Here is a 19657-nt window from a genome sequence, read left to right as displayed (position 1 = left end):
GGGACAACATCTCTCCAAGACTGGGACAACTATCTGTTCTATATACACTCAGAATAACTAAATCTGCTAACTACAACAGATCAGAGTCCAAACCACTGTTAGGAAAGCCTTGCAAGAGCAAGAAGGTCATTCCTAGCAACCATGATGGGCAATAAGAAGTAACTGAGAGGGTATGGAGCTGGTGATGCCCTTTATACCAGCACGTGCGTGGAGCTCCAGGGGGCACTAGGACCGGCCCTGCAGATACCACTGAGGGAAAAATCTCCAGCACTTGTGCACATGGCGTGGAATGGAATCGACATGAACAAGCACTCAAAGAACAACATTTATTCCTGTTGTCATATATACCCATCTTGCATGCACATAACAGAGGCCTTCAGAGGATTACCAACTATGTAAGGTACATTCCAAACAGATTTTAGGCCATGTCTACATTAGCGAGCTTACAGCGCCACAGCTGCGCCACTATAAGATCGCTTATGTAGCCACTCTATGCCGACAGGAGAGAGCTCTCCTGTCGACATAATAAAACCACCTCAATGAGCAGCGGCAGCTATGTAGGCAGGAGACTCTCTTCCAGCGACACAGCGCTGTGCACACTACCACTTATGCCAGCGAAACTTATGTCACTCAGGAGTGTTGTTGTTATTTTTTGTTTTTCACACGCCAGAGTAACATAAATTTTGCTGACATAAGTGGTAGCGTAGACAAGGCCTCAGTATTTTTGGTGCTAAATGATAGAGTCTCAGTCATCCTTGCCTCAATTGTGTCTGCACTGCAACAGAAATATTGCACTGACACAAATAGTGGGTTGTTAATTCTGACAGCTATAATCTATGCAAGCAGTGTTGTAGCCATGTTGGTCTCAGGTTAGTAGCGCCACAAGGCGGTAATACCTTTTACTGGTCCACCTTGTCTCTTTAATATGCTGAGACCAACATGGCTGAGACCCACCTTCTCTCAATTATAATTTATTACAGCTAGTCAGAGAACCTAGTAAGCCTCAATCCTAGAGGGCCGTAGTTTGCTGAGGATACATCTACACTGCAGTAAAAGACCTGTGGCACCACTGGTCCTAGTCAGTTAACTCAGGCTTGTGGGGCTAAAAGTGGCAGTGCAGTTGTTTTGGGGGGGGGGGGGGGGGGGAAGGTCCCAGAGCCTGGGCTGCAGCTTGAGACTGAACCTCAACTACATGGCTATTTTTAGCCTCACAGCCTGAGCCCTGTAAGCCTAAAACAAATTGACTCAGACTCTGACACTCAATGCTATAGTTTTTTTTTTATTACAGTGTATACCCAGAGACTCCCTCAACAGTTGTGCTTTAGCACAATTCCCAACCCTTTCATGAAGGGAGAAAGAAACCAGGAAGTAAACTCAGGTTTCCTACCTTACAGTACAGGATAGGCCACTACTGGAATTGCTGCCAATTATTTAAACAAAGTTACTTGGAGGAGAACTTTGCTGGTGTATGAATTTATTACAATATAGTATTAGCAGGACAACTGACCAGATGACCCAGCAGATCTTTCCCGTTTCATGCTTCTGTAAGACACTTTGCAGTTCACAACTAGTGTAATCACAGGATATTTACTCACAATTTAAATATTAACACAGAACTTCCAGCTTTTTTTAAAATTCTGAGGTCAAAGTTCACAGGTCTCATGAAGCAGCCTCTAATTCCAACAGAAGTAATCTTTAAAATGGTATGAAAATAAACCGAACTATTCAAAAACTCCAAATTTACTTTATAACCTCCCTTCTCCCCTCTATCCTGCCCAACAACAACAAAAACCACAATTAACTATACACCACAACATTTTCTTGCCCCAATCCTGTAGCACTGAAATCACAGGAGCAACATTGGGGCCTACAGCACTAAAGTAATCCATAGCATGGAGCTGTCATGATACAGATGTATATATGTTAAAAATGTAAAGATATATATGTGGAATAGCTTTAATATTAATAGCTAGATTTTTCTCCCTTCTCCCAGCCAGCAGTCTTTCTACATATTGATATATACATAATCAATACATAATTCCATTAAATACACAAAAAACTACTATAAGTTACAAAGTATTTAAAAAAAACTCCTACTTTTTGAGCAGTCTTATAACTTAGTCACCTGAATAATTTTTTAAAAAAACATTTGAAAAATAGACTATCATTGTCAAGTTTCAGCTTGAAGAAGAAATACAGGTCAAATAAAAATCAGGTTTATATTTTCAAAATGAGAACATGTGGACTCACCCCTCAATACACTGGCACACACAGCATGCATGCACCCCATCATACGTAGCATGCATGCATCCCCTCACACACAACTCCACACACACGTAGTAGTGTAGAAATGTACAAACAGTTCTTAATGCCTGTCACAGCAAGTGGATGTCTACACAAGACTTTCTTAAAATTTCCCATGTTGCAACCGGGTCTACTGACATGGCTATAGGACAAAAAATGGTAGACCCTGCATACTTTACAGCAAAGTTTTTAGAACAGTCATCGAGGGAGATCTTATATTACTAAAACTTCATTACATTTATTATTAGTCTAAGTAGTACAGTATGAGTGAAAGTAATTAAAACTAAGCTACACTTGTCAAATAAATGACATTACCATGCACTAGCTGTGCTTTTCTTTTTGCATGTACACATTTGTTTACTTCCTACTTTGCAAATTTTATTAATTCACAATCCTGTCCCAGTCACAAAGGTGAATTAGTAAGGTTCTTTGGATAACACCACTTATTCTCCCCTCTTTCCTACTTACATAGCTAGAATTAAACTTCTGCTTTCTCACTATTAAATCATAACATATTATGATTGTTTTACCAAGTGTTGTAAAATCACATACCTAATTCCAAGACATTGAGACATCATTACATCATCCTGCAGTCAATTAATAAAATATGCACAGAAAGATACAGAAAATTACACAAATTTTCACAAGTTCAGAACACATATCAGGTTAGCACCACAAGATACTTGCAAAAGTTATTTCTTTTATTGGTTTAAATTAGTCATTATTAACAATCCTTTTCTCTTCCTCTGAAGTATAACAGCACATGGTGCCTGCAAGCATATGTTAATATTGTATATGTGGTCTACATAGTGGAGAATATTTTAACATCTCACCAATGAAAAACTATTTTTTGTCAGATGTTTTTAGTATTCAACAACATAGATATTATCTGCAAGAAACATAATAGTATGCACACTAATTATATATGCCACATTTCTGACAGGTGAGTAGGCCACATCAAAAGAAATAATCAACATAAATAATCAAAAGGCAAAAATCACATCCTCAAAAACTAGAAACAACCATCCAGGGGAAAATTCATTTAGATAACTAAACTCATTTACCGCCAATGTAAATCAGACCAACCATAAAATTGTAGGACCCAGCCCATTGTGCTTTCAGCCAGCTCCCTCACACTTCATGTCTTGTTCTCATCAGGACCATATTAAGGGCTTGTCTACATTACCTGCTGGATCGAGGGGCAGCCATCAATCCAGCAGGGGTCGATCTATTGCATGTAGTCTAGACACGATAAATCGACCGCTGAGCGCTCTCCTGTTGACTCCAGTACTCCATCAGACCGAGAGGCGCAGGAGGAGTCGACGAGAGAGCGTCAGCCGTCAACTTACTGCAGTGAAGACACCATGGTAAGCAGATCTAAGTACGTCGACTTTAGCTACGTTATTCACGTAGCTGAAGTTGTATAACTTAGATCGATCTTCCCCTCCCCCCCAGTGTAGACCAGGCCTAAGAATAAAAAAAACTAAATGAAAACCAAATGACCTAAACTTAATCTAACTCTTGATTTAGCATTAAGAACTGTATTGTATTTCTTTTACATCCTAGTTTTACACAGCAGAGACTATTAACTACTTTGCCTTGTGATTTTCCTAGCTGCTTTTGCTTTGTCAAGGAACTCTGAAGGACCTGAAGGATGTTTATTCCAGGTCCTTTTAATCTTCCCTCATTTTTTAAGTTTCCAGTGCAGTTTGAACATATTTTTGAAAGAAGAATTTAACAAAAGATAACGTTGTGAAATATCTCTTGAACCGCTACAGAATGATGCGGAATGATTCACCCAAATTACAAGGAAAAAACCTGTGCTGCTGTCCAAAGAAAATTATGAAAAGAAGGAAAAGTCCATGATCCATAAGTGCTTGTTTGGGAAATGCCAGGCACTGAGCAACAAATGACGTACTCAAATACTAGAGCTAAAGCAGAACATTTCAAACCTACAAAATAAATCAGACTCAAGTTATTTTAGGACGTCAATGTTTTTCAATCCCTTCCTGTCATGCTTTCCTATAACACCCTTCCTAAATTAAAAACATACATTCTTAACCTGCATCAAAAGGGATCTTTAATATCATGTTTAAAAAGTTTAAAACATCAAGCAATTGATAGTATTCTGTCCACAAACTGTCAAAGTTACATAATGCCCAGTCCAGACCTAGCTAAAAGTGATAATATTGCACAGATGAGAAAGCCACTCACAGGTCTGCAGATCCAAAACTATTCAGAGTAAAGATTAGTCTACCACTCATTGTATCCCTTAAACATCACGTCTTGTGAAGAAGCCACATGGACAGGGGATAGAAGGGAGAACTCATGCTCTTCTGATTCTTGGGTTCCTTCAATTTCAAAATCTGCAGCAGCAGCTACATTTTGACAAGTCAGTTCATATCTAGTCAAGAGTAATTCTGCTCAGCAATGAAGGTTTTGTTTCTTCTATCTAAAATACCTTTAGGCATGCTTTAGAAATGTATCAAGCTAAGAAATATTTGTTCCTATTCAACCATTTGTTCCCTGCATCTTCAATCCACATAGGAGTCCTGACAATTAAGGAACATTCCAAACAGATAGTAACTTTTAGGCGGTAAAGTACAATTGAGACTGGGTCATTCTTGCCTCACTTGTTTCTGGGCCAGTGTAGATACATCTCACTGACACAGAAAGAGTTGTCAATGCTGACAGCTGTTATAACATTTACACACAGCAAACCTCCATAAAGCCCCAATCCTACAGTTACACAGGTGCTATATGTTTGCAACAGCTTCAGAACCATAGTTTCCCAACTGAGAGTTTCCAGTTAGCAAATGAAGGCCCTCTGTGAAGAGAGGCAGAAACCAGGAAGTAAACTCAGGTTTTCTTTTTGCAGTATAGGATGTACCACTAATGGGTTTGCTACCAGGCTTATTTTTTTATTTACACAGTTATCTTGAGGAGAGCTTTGTAACAAAGTTCATGTTATCAGTTGTGTGTTAACAGGCCAACCCAACAGAAGCTTCCCATATGGTACTTCTGTGATAAGATACTCTGACGTTCACAACTATTGTAATTAGAGACAATTTCAGTATCTACACAGAACCAGTTGTTGGGTTTGGTTTTTTGGGGGAGGTGGTGTAATTCTAGAGGTCATGGTTTACAGGTCTCATGAAGTATCCCCTAATTCCAACAAAAGTAACCTCTAAATCATACCAAAATAAACCCCTAACAAAAAACAGATTTACTTTATAGCCAATCATATAAATATATATTTCAGCACCAACCCCCACCTTATGTGTACCCAGGAACCTACCCTTGCAACAAAGCCCGTTGCCCACTGTGTCCACATATCTATTCAGGGGACACCATCATAGGGCCTAATCACATCAGCCACACTGGCCCACCTTGATTATCATACACATTTTAAAGAGAGTGGTCACTTTGGATGGGCTATTACCAGCAGGAGAGTGAGTTGGGGGGGGGGGTGGAGGGTGAGAAAACCTGGATTTGTGCTGGAAATGGCCCAACTTGATGATCACTTTAGATAAGCTATTACCAGCAGGACAGTGGGGTGGGAGGAGGTATTGTTTCATGGTCTCTGTGTATATAATGTCTTCTGCAGTTTCCACGGTATGCATCCGATGAAGTGAGCTGTAGCTCACGAAAGCTCATGCTCAAATAAATTGGTTAGCCTCTAAGGTGCCACAAGTACTCCTTTTCTTTTTGCGAATACAGACTAACACAGCTATTACTCTGAAAACTATCAGAGGCTCGTTCACCTGCACATCTACCAACGTGATATATGCCATCATGTGCCAGCAATGCCCCTCTGCCATGTACATTGGCCAAACTGGACAATCTCTACGTAAAAGAATAAATGGACACAAATCAGACATCAATAATTATAACATTCAAAAACCAGTTGGAGAACACTTCAATCTCTCTGGTCACTCGATTACAGACCTAAAAGTGGCAATACTTAAAAAAACTTCAAAAACAGACTCCAACGAGAGACTGCTGAATTGGAATTAATTTGCAAACTGGATACAATTAACTTAGGCTTGAATAGAGACTGGGAGTGGATGGGTCATTACACAAAGTTAAACTATTTCCCCATGTTTATCCCGCCCTCCCGCCCCCACACTGTTTCTCAGACATTCTTGTCAACTGCTGGAAATGGCCCACCTTGATTATCACTACAAAAGGTGTCGTTGTCATCCCCCCCACCCCGCCCCGTAATAGCTCACCTTAAGTGATCACTCTCTGTACAGTGTGTATGGTAATACCCATTGTTTCATGTTCTCTATGTATATAAATCTCCCCACTGTATTTTCCACTGAATGCATCCAATGAAGTGAGCAAAGCTTATGCTCAAATAAATTTGTTAGTCTCTAAGGTGCCACAAGTACTCCTTTTCTTTTTGCGAATACAGACTAACACGGCTGCTACTCTGAAACCTGTGTATGTACCATAACATTTTCTTGGCTCAATCATGTAGCACTGAAAGCAAGATTTGGGCCTACAGCATCATGTTAATCTATAGCACAGAGCTGTCAAGATGTGGATGTATGCGTTAAAAATACAAAGAAAAAATACAGCTCATGTGCGAGTTAATTTTTAATGCCTGTATTTTCTCTCTTCCCCCAAGCAGCCGTTTTTCTAAATATTAACATGTGCATAAACTATCAATCTGCAGCATTCCCTTCCATACACAAGAGAGTAAAAAAACAAACAAAAAAAGGAGAGATCCATCCCCGGTAAACTCATTTTGGTGCAGTCTGAAAACATGGAATCACCCAAGCACATTTTAATAAAATGCGTTTGGAAAACAGATCCTCAAGGTCAAGTTTCAGCACCCGGCCAATATCAGGCTTATATTTTCAAACTGACAGCCTGATTCTCGCCATGTACGCTCACCCCTCACTGCACTGAGGCACACCGCACACCCCTACCCCACCCGCACACACCCCTGTCTGCCAAGTGCGTCCCTTACCCCCGCCCCCGGCGCACCCCGACCTCCCCAGCACACAGGGGCGCCGGAACAACTGGTACCGCGGGGGAGGGCTGCGGCTGAGAGCCACTGAACCCGCTCTCCGATGGAAACCGCTTCAAGCCCAGCCCCTCTGCCAGCGCACCCACCCCGCGCACCACGCCCCGCCGCGGGCCGGGTCTCCCCTCTCGGTACCTCGCTGAGGGACTGTGGGCGGGCGGCGGCGGGCTGCGGAGCCGCGGGGCCGAGCAGCCCCAGGCCGAGGAGGAGCAGCAGGAGCCCGCCAGGCCCCAGCGCAGCCTCCATCTTGGGTCCCGGGAATTAAAGCAAACTAGTGAAACATTCCCCGCGGGGAGAGGGGCGGGCCGCAGCGGAGGGAAGGGAGCGGAGCGGGACCGGGCCGGGGCTGCGGCTGGCGGCTGCCGGCTGTTGCATAAGAGCGGCTGGAGGGGCGAGCGGGACGCGCGCAAACACCCCGCCTCCGCGGGAGGGGGGCACGTCGGCCGGCGGGCCGCGCCGCTGTGCGGCTCTGTGTTGGCCGAAGCCCAGGCCCCGGGGCGTCGCCGGAGCCATGCGCGGGAGGGAGGCGCTGGGGTTTCCCGGCGGGAGGTGGGAAAGGCAATGAGGCGGATTGGCTCGTTCCGGCCATTGCATCGCCCCGCGTAGTCTGTGTGCCGGCCAAAGCCTCGTCTCCCCTCCCCCTTCCCGGTCCCTGCCCCTTTCCTCCCTCGGCTACAGCCTGTAGGGGAGGCTCCAGGCCCAGCTGTTCCCCTGGCTGCCGGGAGCGGTCTCCCAGAAAGGGACACCCCCCCTCCCGCCAGCCAGCGCGCTCCTCTCTCTCTCTCTCCCTCCCCGCTCCCGATGCCGGGGCGCGATGTTGGAGAAGTGTGCCGGCTCTCAAAGCCCCGCCGTCCCAGCCCGCAGTATGTGTGCGGGACGCTCTCCTCGCCCCCCTTTGTATCTTCGGGTACGTGCCGGGGGGGGAGTCTTTATTGTAAGTGAAAGTGAAACTGTCCAAGCTGAGTAAAATGTCAAATGTAAACAAACAGCTTAAGGAGAGAAAAGAAAATGAGATGTTAAATTATTTTAATTACAATAATAATGCAATGGCCTGATCATGAAAATTGTTACAAACACATTTATAGTTATTCCTGTACTCACTGACGGCAGTGGGATTCCATACAGGAGTAACTAAGGACCTCAGTCCAAACCCATTAAGTCCGTGGATAGACTATCATTGCTTTCGGTGGGTTTTGGATCAGACTCGATGTGTGTGGACAACTCTTTGTGGGATTAGGTCCCCAGATTGTTAAACGAAATAACTGGGCCCCAAAGTATTATTCATTACACATCTTTTAAAAAAATAATTGTTTTTACTTTTATAAATCCCCTTAACAGAAAAGGAAAGAAAATTAATTAGGCCTGCTTATATTACAGCCTTTTAAAAATCCTTCTTACTTGCTTGACAGTCTGCAATTGTCTGCTGAGCTAAAGCCTATTTTAAGATTTTGTAGTTAATGAATCTTTGATGCAACTGATGGTAATGATTTCTCTTAAACCATTTTGTTCTGTGATATCAGGGCCTACTGGGAGACTTTTTCAGTGAGCCAGTGCTGCGCTCTAAATATCCATTTTACATTAAGAAAACAAATTGCACATTTTGAATAATGCTTTTTACAGTAAGCAAATAGACTCGCATCCCCACAGACCATATGAACATAGGTGGTGATATTCATGTGATAATTACTTCACCATACATCTTTGCATGGCCTCACCTGCACGCCGTCTATAAATCCTTTTCTGAAGCTATTTCGAACAAACCAAATTCTCAAACTGTTGAGGAGCTTTGAAGAGCCACTGTATATTAAAAAACAAAATAAAAAAAACCCTGCTAGATAAATGTTTCCTTCTTTTCCCCCATAAGTGGACTTTTCTGATGTAATCTACACTGGTTTGAGATGTAGGCAATATTCTGTCTTGCACCAGAACCAGGTTTGAGACCTCCCTACCCTGCAAGGCCAGAAGTGGGAGCTCTATATCACTGGAAAGGGGAGATTCCAGATATAATAGGCAGGAAAGGTAAATACATTTAAAACTCTGTGCAAATAATAATTTGAAGGATAGAATATCTATATACTTGAAAGTTAAATACACAAAAGGGCTTATTTTCAAATACCTTGCATCTTGCATGATCATTTACATCTGTGTAGAGCAAATGTGAAATGTTATGAAAACAGAGAAGTAGTATTTTACACCCACTTTGCACATGTACAAGGCAATGGAGGTTGAGGTTTAGGAGTCTTACAGGAAATGACATCTTGCGCATTCTTCTCACTTCTTTGACTTTGAACCATTCAGCATTGAAGAAACTTTCATGTGTATAACTGCTTGGTCCTGCTTTATTTTATTTTTTTTGTTTTGTTTGTGATTATCTCCAAATAAATGTTATAATTTTTTTTAATTTTGATTTCTCAAGAATTTATTTAATAATAAATATTTTATATAGTTGCTTTTATCTGATAATTTCAAACACTTGCCAACAGTTAGTATGATTTTTATTGTTGTTATTATTTCCAGTTAGATCAGGAAACTGAGGCACAGAGAAGTTTTGTGATTTGCCCAAGGTCACATAGCAAATCACTGACAGAGCAAGGAATAGAACAGGTTTCTTGATTTCCATTTCCTTTCTCTACCCCCACACTGCTATTTAAATTAGGGCTGTCAATTAATCACAGTTAATGCAAGCGATTAATGCAAAACAAATTAACTAGATTAAAAAAAGTCATGATTAATCACAGTTTTAATTGCACTGTTAAACATTAATAGAATACCAATTTAAATTATAAATATTTTTGGATGTTCTACATTTTCAAAGATTGATTTCATTTACAGCACAGAATACAAAGTGTACTGTGCTCACTTTTGTTTCAAATATTTGCACTGTAAAATAGAAACAAGAAATAGTATTTTTCAATTCACGTCATACAAGTACTGTAGTGCTATCTCTTTATCATGAAAGTACAATTTACAAATATAGAATTTTTTTATATACAACTGCACTCACACACAAAACAATTTAAAACTTTGGAGCCTGTAAGTCCACTCACTCCTACTTCTTGTTCAGCCAATCGTTAAGAGAAACAAGTTTGTTTATATTTACGGGAGATAATGCTGCCCACTTCTTATGTACAATGTCACCTGAAAGTGAGAACAGGCGTTCGCATGGGACTGTTGTCGCCGGCATTGCTGGGTATTTACATTCCAGATATGCTAAACATTTGTATGTCCCTTCATGCTTTGATCACCATTCCAGAGGTCACGCTTCCACGCTGAATTTAAATTGATATTGTATTATTGGTTAACAGTGTGATTAATTGTAACTATTTTTAAAATCTCACGCTTAATTGTGATGTTTTTTTAATAGTTTGTCAGCCCTAATTTAAATGCAGCATGGCTGTCTACTGAAGCAGTTTCCAAAAAGAAGACTCATCTATAAGAGAAGTACCACTCAACGAGGGGGCAGAAGTTCTGTTTGTGTCTGTTCATTGTGCAGTCTCACTCTGGAGGTCAGCCAGCAACATAATGCAATAAATCTATCTGGTAAATAGGGATCCTAGTGATATATTTTGCTGAATTTCATAATGGTGACAAAGCTGTTTGCAAGGATGGAATGGCAGATATAAGCATGCATCATTTGTTGGCACTTGTGAATATTGCATATGGGAGTAGGTTTAAATTACATGCATTCCTAACTATGGATTGCATTCCAGTGGTAAGTCATAGTTCGTGTTTCAGTGGGTTGCGTTCTGATGAACTCTACACAACTGACACCAGGCCCATTTCTAAAGCTGCTATGATGTTCTGAGTATGGACTTTGTGATTAAATCATACTTAAAATGTACTAAACAAAAAGATAGTTATTTAGAATACTGTATGAATATGCAAACATGTAGCAAAATAAGGAACCCCTTTAGCCTTGCATTTTCAACAGAGCCTGAAGGATTCAGCACCCAACTCCCATTGAAATTAAATGGGAGTTGGGTGTCTAATTCCCTCAGACGCCTCTGAAAAATCCCATCTTTGATGATCCCTGTACAGGATATTTATCTAAGTGTTGACTTCCTTCCTCTCTCTTTTCCCTTCTGCTTTCACTTACCCTATAAAGCCATTCTTTCTTCTCTTCCCTTTGATGCCTTCTTCATCACTCCCTCTCTTAATTTTCCTCATTCAAAATTACATTGAATACATGTGACACTTTTTGGTGTACACAGGACTAAGAGTCAGCCTGTTACCCCGCGTCTCTAGGGGGAGGGAGTCTTTCTTGTGGTAGTTGGGTATCAGTTTCCTGGCACCACCAGATTTTCGGTCATTCAAGCACTCTCCCAGGGCTGTCCCTAGCCATTTTGGTGCCCTACGCGGGCCCCCCTCCCCCGGGGGGCTGTGGGGGACCCCAGGCCTCCTCGGGGGCAGCACCTGCTCCCTCCCCCGCCAGGGTCTAGGCTGCACTCAAGGCCTGCGGGGCCCAAGGGGCAGGAGCTGTGGGGGCCAGTTGGGGGGGGGCCCACAGGCCCAGAGTGGTTCGGGGAATTAGCAGGGGGCTGGGAGCAGCCCGTTCCGCTTCCCTCGCCCCGGCCCCAGCCGTGTTGCTTGTGGGAGGGGTCCCCTGCACTCACCAGCAGCAGTGGGAAGTGGAGCAGCCTGACTCCAGCCCGCTCTACTCAGCCAGCTTCCAGCCGCGGCGCTCTGCTTCCCGCCGCCGGTGAGTGCGGGGGTCGGTCCCCCCCCCACTTCACGGGCAGCGGGAAGCGGAGCGACTCGGCTAGGAGCTGGCTGAGTAGAGCGGGCTGGGGCCGAGTTACTCTGCTTCCTGGTTCTGCCGCCGAGTGCGGGGTCGCTGGGGGAAGACGTGGAATGGGGGCGGAGCTGGGGGATGGGTAAGAGGTGGGGTGGAGGGAGTTGTTCAGGGCCCCCACGCCCCTAGGGACGGCCCTGCCCCTTGCAGTGGGCGGCGGCCAAGGGATAAGGCTGGTTGCCGGAGCTGGTGCTACCGCCTATGCAGCTCGCAGCTGCCTAGGGCACCATGAAATTTGGGGCAATTTGGTGCCCCACGCAGCTGCGTATTCTGCGTGTGCCTAGGGATGGCCCTGCACTCTCCTAACTCACCTTGCAGGCTAACCATACGTACACCCCAAGCCCCCCTGAATCATTCTCCGGTGATTTCCAGCCCCTGACACTCGTTACTTACAGAAGTTCCAGATGCTACAAAATCAGTGCCTGTTGGCGGTTAAAATATTAAATAGCACAATGATAGCCCCCACCCCATAGCATTAGCAAAGATAAAGCAGAGCAGTGCTAATGATAATGAAAACTAACATTTTAAAAAGTCCGCGATTTAAAGGGGCGAAACCACACGCTGCCAGTGGATGAGAAGAACAAAGTAGCCCCACGTCAGGCCCCCACCAGCAGCTGCTGAGACAAATCAGTGAAGGGCCCGGAGGTTTTAGGCAGACACACTTTGACAAGGGACGCTTTTAACACAAGCAAGTACGGCTGTCTGTGTAAAACACCTCACAGAACCCCGCCTCTCTCAGCAGCTCCATCCACCTTTGTAGCCAGCTGCATGAAGCGAAACACCTCCCACCCCTCACAGCCCCAGTCCCATAACCCCTGCAGGCAGACTCAGCGTGTGCGCGCTCTCCCCCCGCCACTGCCAATCAGCGCAGCGCAGCGCATGCGCCTTGCCTACCCTCACCCTCCTGTGCGGACAGTGCCCCGCCCCTCCGCTCCGCCCACCCTGCCCCCTTTTGTTGTTGCGTCACACCGCCCGCCCAAGTGAGGGCAGAGGGTGAGGCGGGCGGCGGCTTCAATAGGTGTCACTGAGCACGCTCAGCTTGCGCGGGCGCGCTCCATAGCTGCAGAGCCGAAAGTTGCTGCCTCTCCTCCCTGAGTCTCCTGGAGGCAGCCGCGGGAGGGACGCGCTGCGGGGCCTGGCGCCGCGTTGTTGTGGTTCCGGGGCGCGGCGGCCATGGCTGTGCTGCTGGAGACCACGGTGGGCGACCTGGTGGTCGACCTGTACACGGAGGAGAGGCCCAGAGGTGAGGGGCGGGGAAGGGCGCTGGGGAGTTGCAGCGGATGGGGGCGCGTTGGGGGCAGACCCACCCAGTGCAAACGTCCCGCTCCTTCAACTGAGGAGGGCGGAGGCCACAGAGTTTAGGATAACGCTAATGGCGCGGTGCTGTGCGGGGGGGGTCGGGGGGGTGAGTTCAAAAGCAGGGCGCCAGTAGGGTCACGGAGCAGATCATGTGGTGATGCTGACTGTGCTTTAGCTCTCCTGGGCGATACGGTCACAGAATGAAAATGAGGGGTTGATTGCATTTGACTTGACTCAAACACTCCATGCATCTGAAGAAGTGGGTTTTTTACCCACGAAACCTTATGCCTAAATAAATCTGTTAGTCTTTAAGGTGCTACCGGACTCCTTGTTTTTGTGGATACAGACTAACACAGCTACCCCCTTTGATACTTAACACTCTTAAGGAACCCCTTGTTGGGGGTTTGCAGTAATCCTGCCCTTTTCTGGTTTGCAGTTCTCATAAAGTGTGCACAGGTATTTATTTATTTTTTTTAGTTGAAAAAAATGCATGTTGGAGATTACATTCGCTATACCAAATTAGGTCCTTGATTCTGTGTTTGGGTGGGTGTAAGGATGTTAGGATAAAAGATGCTTACTCTGGTAAGTTAAATGTGTGTACTTGCAGGATGAGGGCCTTAGTTTCCACATTTAATTTCAGGGGGATGTGGAAATTTATTACTCTGTGTTTTTTTTTCTAATTATAAACAACAATTTTGGTTGGGAACTCATTTTCTTCTACTACAGACACTATACATCTTATTTTTAAGTCTCTAAAATATTCAGTAAGTGTAATAGTTTTTAAATTGAAAAACCAACATTGACTTTTTCCTTGGTAGACATTAATTGGGGAAGGCCAAGGAGGGTAGAATGTGTGCTGATCTTTGTTATACAACTGTTCATATTTAGGATTCTAAATATTGCTGGATGTGGGATTTAAGAAGGGAAAATGCATAGTATTTAATCTTTTCCATACGTGTGCGGAAGGCTTTAGAATCAAGGTTAATAAAGTCCCAGTACAGCCAAAAAGAAAAGATCCATGTGCAAATCACATTAACGGGTTTTTTTAGTAAATTTCAATATAATTTCTTGCAGCTTGTCAGAACTTTCTGAAGCTTTGCAAAATCAAGTACTACAACTACTGCCTCATTCACAATGTACAGGTGAGTGTTTATAATAGATTTTTATTTCCTTCTTTGTCTATATCCATAAGTAGACTAATACCTTGTGTATCTTGCATTGTTACAGAGGGATTTTATTATACAAACTGGTGACCCCTTGGGGACTGGCCGTGGAGGGGAGTCCATCTTTTGGTGAGTAAAACCTACCTAAAATGAAATAGGCCTAATTTGGGAGTGTAGTTGACCCAGTTTGCACTTGCTGAATGTCCTACTGAATCGTTGTTGGGAGATGAGAGCTTCTTTTGGCTCATACATCTTGTCATTCCTCATGCTATCTTTTGATCCTAAACACTTAGTTTTTTTTCGGGACAGCGTGCTGCTTCTGTTCTAAATCAAATCAATAATGGGTGTAATTGTGAGCAGGTGACTGTACGTTAGGCTGCTGTGCTATGTGTCCTACATAGCTGCTCTGTGGAAGTAAACACATTTTTCTACTGTAGTGCTGAGAACTATGATTTACTGCACTTACATTTTGCTTGTGATGGAGAGGAAGCAGGCGACTATAGTAAAAATTCCTGTATTCATGTGTCCATTCCCCGAGCTCCCTTTCCAAGTCAATAAAACTGTTGCTTGGGCTCGCATTTTAACTACATTAAATACATGAAGTGTGCTTTTTGGAAATAGATAATTGGAGAGTCTTGTGTTTGAGTGTTTTTTAAGAGGGACGCATTAAAATTGGTGTTAGGAAGAAAATTAAGTTTCTTATAAAAATCAGTTTTCTATAGTGATGCACCTGAAGAAACATGCAGACAGGTAAGATAGAATTCTGGCTGACTGCATAATCTTCCAGATCATTTTTCCTTTGAAACTGATGTTCTAGAGGGAAAATCAAGTTCAAGTTGCAGGGGGAAAAAACCCTGTATTTACCGCATAGTTGATGAATACTTCTCATGTAACTATCTGCAGCCAATAGACTTGCAAACTGGCTAATGCTACTCCAGACCTCCATAATACAGACCTTTAAGGAAGTACACCAAATAAATTTGCATCTGTTCTATGCTATGTTATGCTACAATGGAGTTAGGGAGACCTGGTTACAAACTTTTACCCACTCTATAGGGTAGATGGGGACCAAACTGTGTCCCTGTAAGTGGTTTAAAACTTTTGACAATCCAGGGTTCTGGTGTATTATTATTCTGGTCTGTTACCAGTCACTCCTGGGATCTTCTCTTCCGTTGCACTTTTTCATATTATACACTGATTTTTCTTTCGCTGCCTGGCTCTTTGATGTGCTCTGTCAAAAGTAGAATCTTCTAAAAGAGTGGCAGGCTGACTTGCTTCCCTCTTCTGTTCTACTGTTCGCCTCTGAGAATACAGATCCATTCTGAGGATGTTATCTTTTTTTATTGCTGAACAGGACTGAAATGTGGGGGTTTCAGTTCTTGGTGCAATGTAAACTGATATAAGCCATGTTGAAATGGGTTTAAGAGTGCACATGTAGGTTCATAATCAGTTTAAAATCAAACTTTATGTGTAAGCCAGATCTCTCACCTGGGGGAGAACAATGTGAGATCAAGATCAGACATTGAGACTTAAAATCACTGCATCGAGTCCTGTATGCCTTGAAAGCTAATGTGTAAAATGAAGTTTGCAGCTTTTTCTGTTCAGATGATGAATTTTAGTCTATGAACAAGCTATTTAATTGCTTTTACTTTGTTTTATAAGGAGAATTTGATGCACAAGTGCCATTTATATTTGATAAAGTGAATTATGCTTTTAATTCCTTGCACACTGTACTGAAAGTACATTTTGACAGTAGCTTCTAGCAAATTACATGCTAGTATCTACCAGAGATGTCAGAAAGTATTTTCTAATATGCTTAAAACCCCCTAATTCTGTAGAATGTCTGCAGGGAAAGAGCTGTTAACATTATCTGCATTATGGGGGGTGGCTGGGTAATCCTATAGTCACAGTATAAATGTATAGTGTAAAGTGATCATTTTCTTTGAGCATTCTTATTATAACATATTTTTGTAAATTATTTTGTCTTGTTCACTGTTGTATAACGCTTGTTTCACTGTCAGCATTTTTTAATCTTGCTGCCTCATAACATATTTATTGTATATATTTTCAGTAAACTCTATGGTGATCAAGCTAGATTTTTTGAGGCAGAAAAAGTGCCAAGAATTAAGCACAAGAAAAAGGGAACCGTGTCAATGGTGAACAATGGCAATGATCAACATGGATCTCAGGTCAGCACACAGTGTTGAGAGGCTTTGCTATAACTCTGGAATAGCAAAGAGGGAAACTCCACAGTTTAAAAAATGTGCATAACAATGAAAATAACACACAATTGCTGTTCCTTATTGTTAAAAGGATATTGATGAGGTATTCATATTTTTTCAAATGATTCTAGAGCTTCCTAGTTATAATAAACTCTCTAACTTGGAAGCTGAAATCCTACCTTAATAACATGTTTCCTTCATCATCAGGTGCGCTTATTGGCTCATTATTGTAGAGCTGCTCAAAGGTGCTAGGCTGATAAAATAATAATTAACAATAACGTTGTTTAGGTAGAAGAGGACTGAAAGGGACAGTGTGGCGGTTAACCTGGCCTAATGTGTAGTATTCCCTACGTATACTTCAAAAAAAAATTATTTTTTAAAATCTGCTCCTGGACAAATCTGTCAGTTCCTCCTAGCTAGAGCTGTGTCCAGCTAAATATAGCAATGAGCAAGACTTTTCCAATTTGATTGTAAAGCCTGGGTTGCAATTGTCATTCATTATTGTGTTGGTTAACCATATGGTCCGTTCTAAATTAACAGTGGAGGGCTAGATGCTCAGCTGGTGTAAACTGTCATAGTTCCATTAAAGCCAATGGAGCTACATCAGTTTACGCTGCTTGAAGGTCTGTTCCTGTCCTCTCCCATTGAAGTCAATGGTAAAACTCCCACTTACTTCAGTGGGCACGGTGTCAGGCCCAAAATTATATGGAGATTCTAAAAATTTTACAGTTTACTTGTAAACAGGTTTTTTCATCTTGTCCTTGTAGTTTCTTATTACTACAGGGGAAAACCTAGATTACCTTGATGGTGTGCACACAGTGTTTGGAGAAGTAACAGAAGGCATGGATGTATTAAAGAAAATTAACGAGACCTTCGTTGACAAGGAATTTGTTCCTTATCAAGACATCAGGTATGGCTAGGTTTAACTTCGTAGCTTAGTGGTGACAAAGTGCTGGAGGCTAACTTATTAGCCAGCCCTCAGATCACTTAGGCACAAATTAGTTTCTATGGAGAAGGCCGACTGGGGAGTATGTGGCTAATTAGCTGATCAGTCTGGAGACTGATGAACCAGTTAGACACCAGCTGAGGGTGACACAGGAAGGAAGGGACAGAAGATTAGGTTAATTGAACCCTGTCTATTCTGGAATTCTAAGGAAGGGAGATCTCTGTGCCTCTCTGGCCCTGCAGGAAGGGGCAAGAAACCACTGTTAATACTTAGCTGCACAGGACTGTATTGGGGTTGGTGGCAGGAATTAAATAAATAATATGGAGGTGCTACTTACTGGAGAGTCAGAGAGGTTTGTGGGTATCAGAGGGTGGGAATGGAATCTGCCCTCTTACAGAGGGTGTGTTGTGATTTTTGTAAGAACTGGCTCATTGATCTTTCTGTAAATAGAGTTAATATGGCAATGTCAGGACACTTGTTAAAGTATCTAGTATGTTTCTTCGTTCCATTATTACTGGTAAAATATTGTGTAATTATATGTTATGGGGGACTTACTAAATGACTTTAGAGGAAGATGCATTGACTAGATCATGCTGTCTTATCAACTGAAAGAGAAGTTGTAGGCCCCAGACCTGTAAGCTCAGATGGACCCTGCATCTGCACATAGCACCATTGGGAATTTGCAGGATTGGGTCCATAGATGGGATGGATGTTGTTGTCCAGACCATCCAAAATAATGTTTATAATGTTGTTCATCTGTGTATGCGGTGTTGTAGGTGTGTTAGTCCCAGGATATGAGAGAGACTAGGTGGGTGAGGTAATTTCTTTTACTGGAACAACTTCTATTGGTGAGAGACAAGCTTACACACAGATCTTCAGGTCTGGGACATGTACTCAGTGTCAAAACTAAGTACAAGGTGGAACAGATTGTGCAGCATAAGTAGGTAGCACATATTTCAAGGGATCATTCAAGGTGAAGTGGCCTGTTAACACCTCTCTAATCATAGAGGAAAAAGGAGAGGAAGAAAAAGCTGGGGGAGGAGGTTAATGGGTTATAGATTATTGTAATAAACCATAAATCTAGTTTCTGTATTCAGTCCATGATTTTTAGTGTCTATAAATTTAAGCTCCCAGGATTGTCTACTGAAAGTGTTATGCAGGTTTCCTTTGAGGATGAGAACTGAGAGGTCAGATATAGAGTGATCTCATTATGAAAAATGTTCACACACACAGAAGCGATAGGGTGTTTTTTGTCTTTTTATAACTTTTTGGGAATGTAGTGATGGGGCATTTAGTGCGCTGGATGAGGTACAGCGCATGTTGACAGGCATGTGTAAGGACCAACGGATCTTGAAAGGTGCGTTGTTGGGGGATGTTGATCATTATTGCAGTTCAGATATATCTACAGATTTTTGTATGTGCTCATCTAGCAGGCTCTGTTGCTTTTAGTTGATGTATTTTGGTCTGTGGGGAGCTTGCTTCTGATGGTGAGGTTGGGATGGGGTTGTTTGAAGGCCAGAAGAGGGGGGCAGTTCAGGAAAGATTTACTTCAGGATATGGTTCCCATAGTGTATAGGTTGTAATTGTTTGATACCCCTGCCTCCCATATGGGTTCCAGTGTGGGTTGTTGGTGACAATTAGAGGTGTGCAGACAGAGGAGGCATTATTTCCATATTGAAGCAGGTTCTCTCGAGGAATTTGGGTGACTTGTTCCATGATGTGATCTACTTCTCTAGTGGACTACCCTTGCTTGTTGAAGGTGGTCTTAAGTGTGTTAAGATGAATATCCCAGACTTTCTCCTTGGAGCATATTCTGTGGTATCTGAGTGTCTGTTTGTAGATAACAGATTTCTTGGTGTGTTTGGATTGGTTACTGGATCTGTGAAGGTGTCTGTG

At 42.9% G+C, this 19657-nt stretch overlaps 2 protein-coding genes across 5 annotated transcripts in view; one reads left to right on the top strand and one right to left on the bottom strand.

The window, feature by feature from the left end:
• GINM1 (glycosylated integral membrane protein 1) overlaps window positions 1-7805 on the bottom strand; it is a 42004-nt gene extending 34199 nt beyond the window's left edge. The window contains exon 1 of one of the 4 annotated variants that reach the window (XM_077813198.1): window positions 7475-7805. In XM_077813198.1, the coding sequence (XP_077669324.1) occupies window positions 7475-7585 (111 nt within the window). In that variant the 5' untranslated portion in view covers window positions 7586-7805. The remainder of the gene's footprint in view (window positions 1-7474) is intronic. The other 3 variants (XM_077813197.1, XM_077813195.1, XM_077813194.1) reach the window with 3 other exon arrangements.
• Window positions 7806-13133: 5328 nt separating this feature from the next.
• Window positions 13134-19657, top strand: part of PPIL4 (peptidylprolyl isomerase like 4) — a 29587-nt gene continuing 23063 nt past the window's right edge. The window contains exons 1-5 of the mRNA XM_077813187.1: window positions 13134-13374; window positions 14505-14572; window positions 14658-14722; window positions 16665-16782; window positions 17583-17725. Of these exons, the coding sequence (XP_077669313.1) occupies window positions 13305-13374; window positions 14505-14572; window positions 14658-14722; window positions 16665-16782; window positions 17583-17725 (464 nt within the window). The 5' untranslated portion in view covers window positions 13134-13304. The remainder of the gene's footprint in view (window positions 13375-14504; window positions 14573-14657; window positions 14723-16664; window positions 16783-17582; window positions 17726-19657) is intronic.

The sequence above is a fragment of the Eretmochelys imbricata genome, chromosome 3, assembly GCF_965152235.1.
Source record: "Eretmochelys imbricata isolate rEreImb1 chromosome 3, rEreImb1.hap1, whole genome shotgun sequence".
NCBI classification, from domain to species: Eukaryota; Metazoa; Chordata; order Testudines; family Cheloniidae; genus Eretmochelys; species Eretmochelys imbricata.
This window is presented reverse-complemented; position numbering and strand designations above follow the sequence as displayed.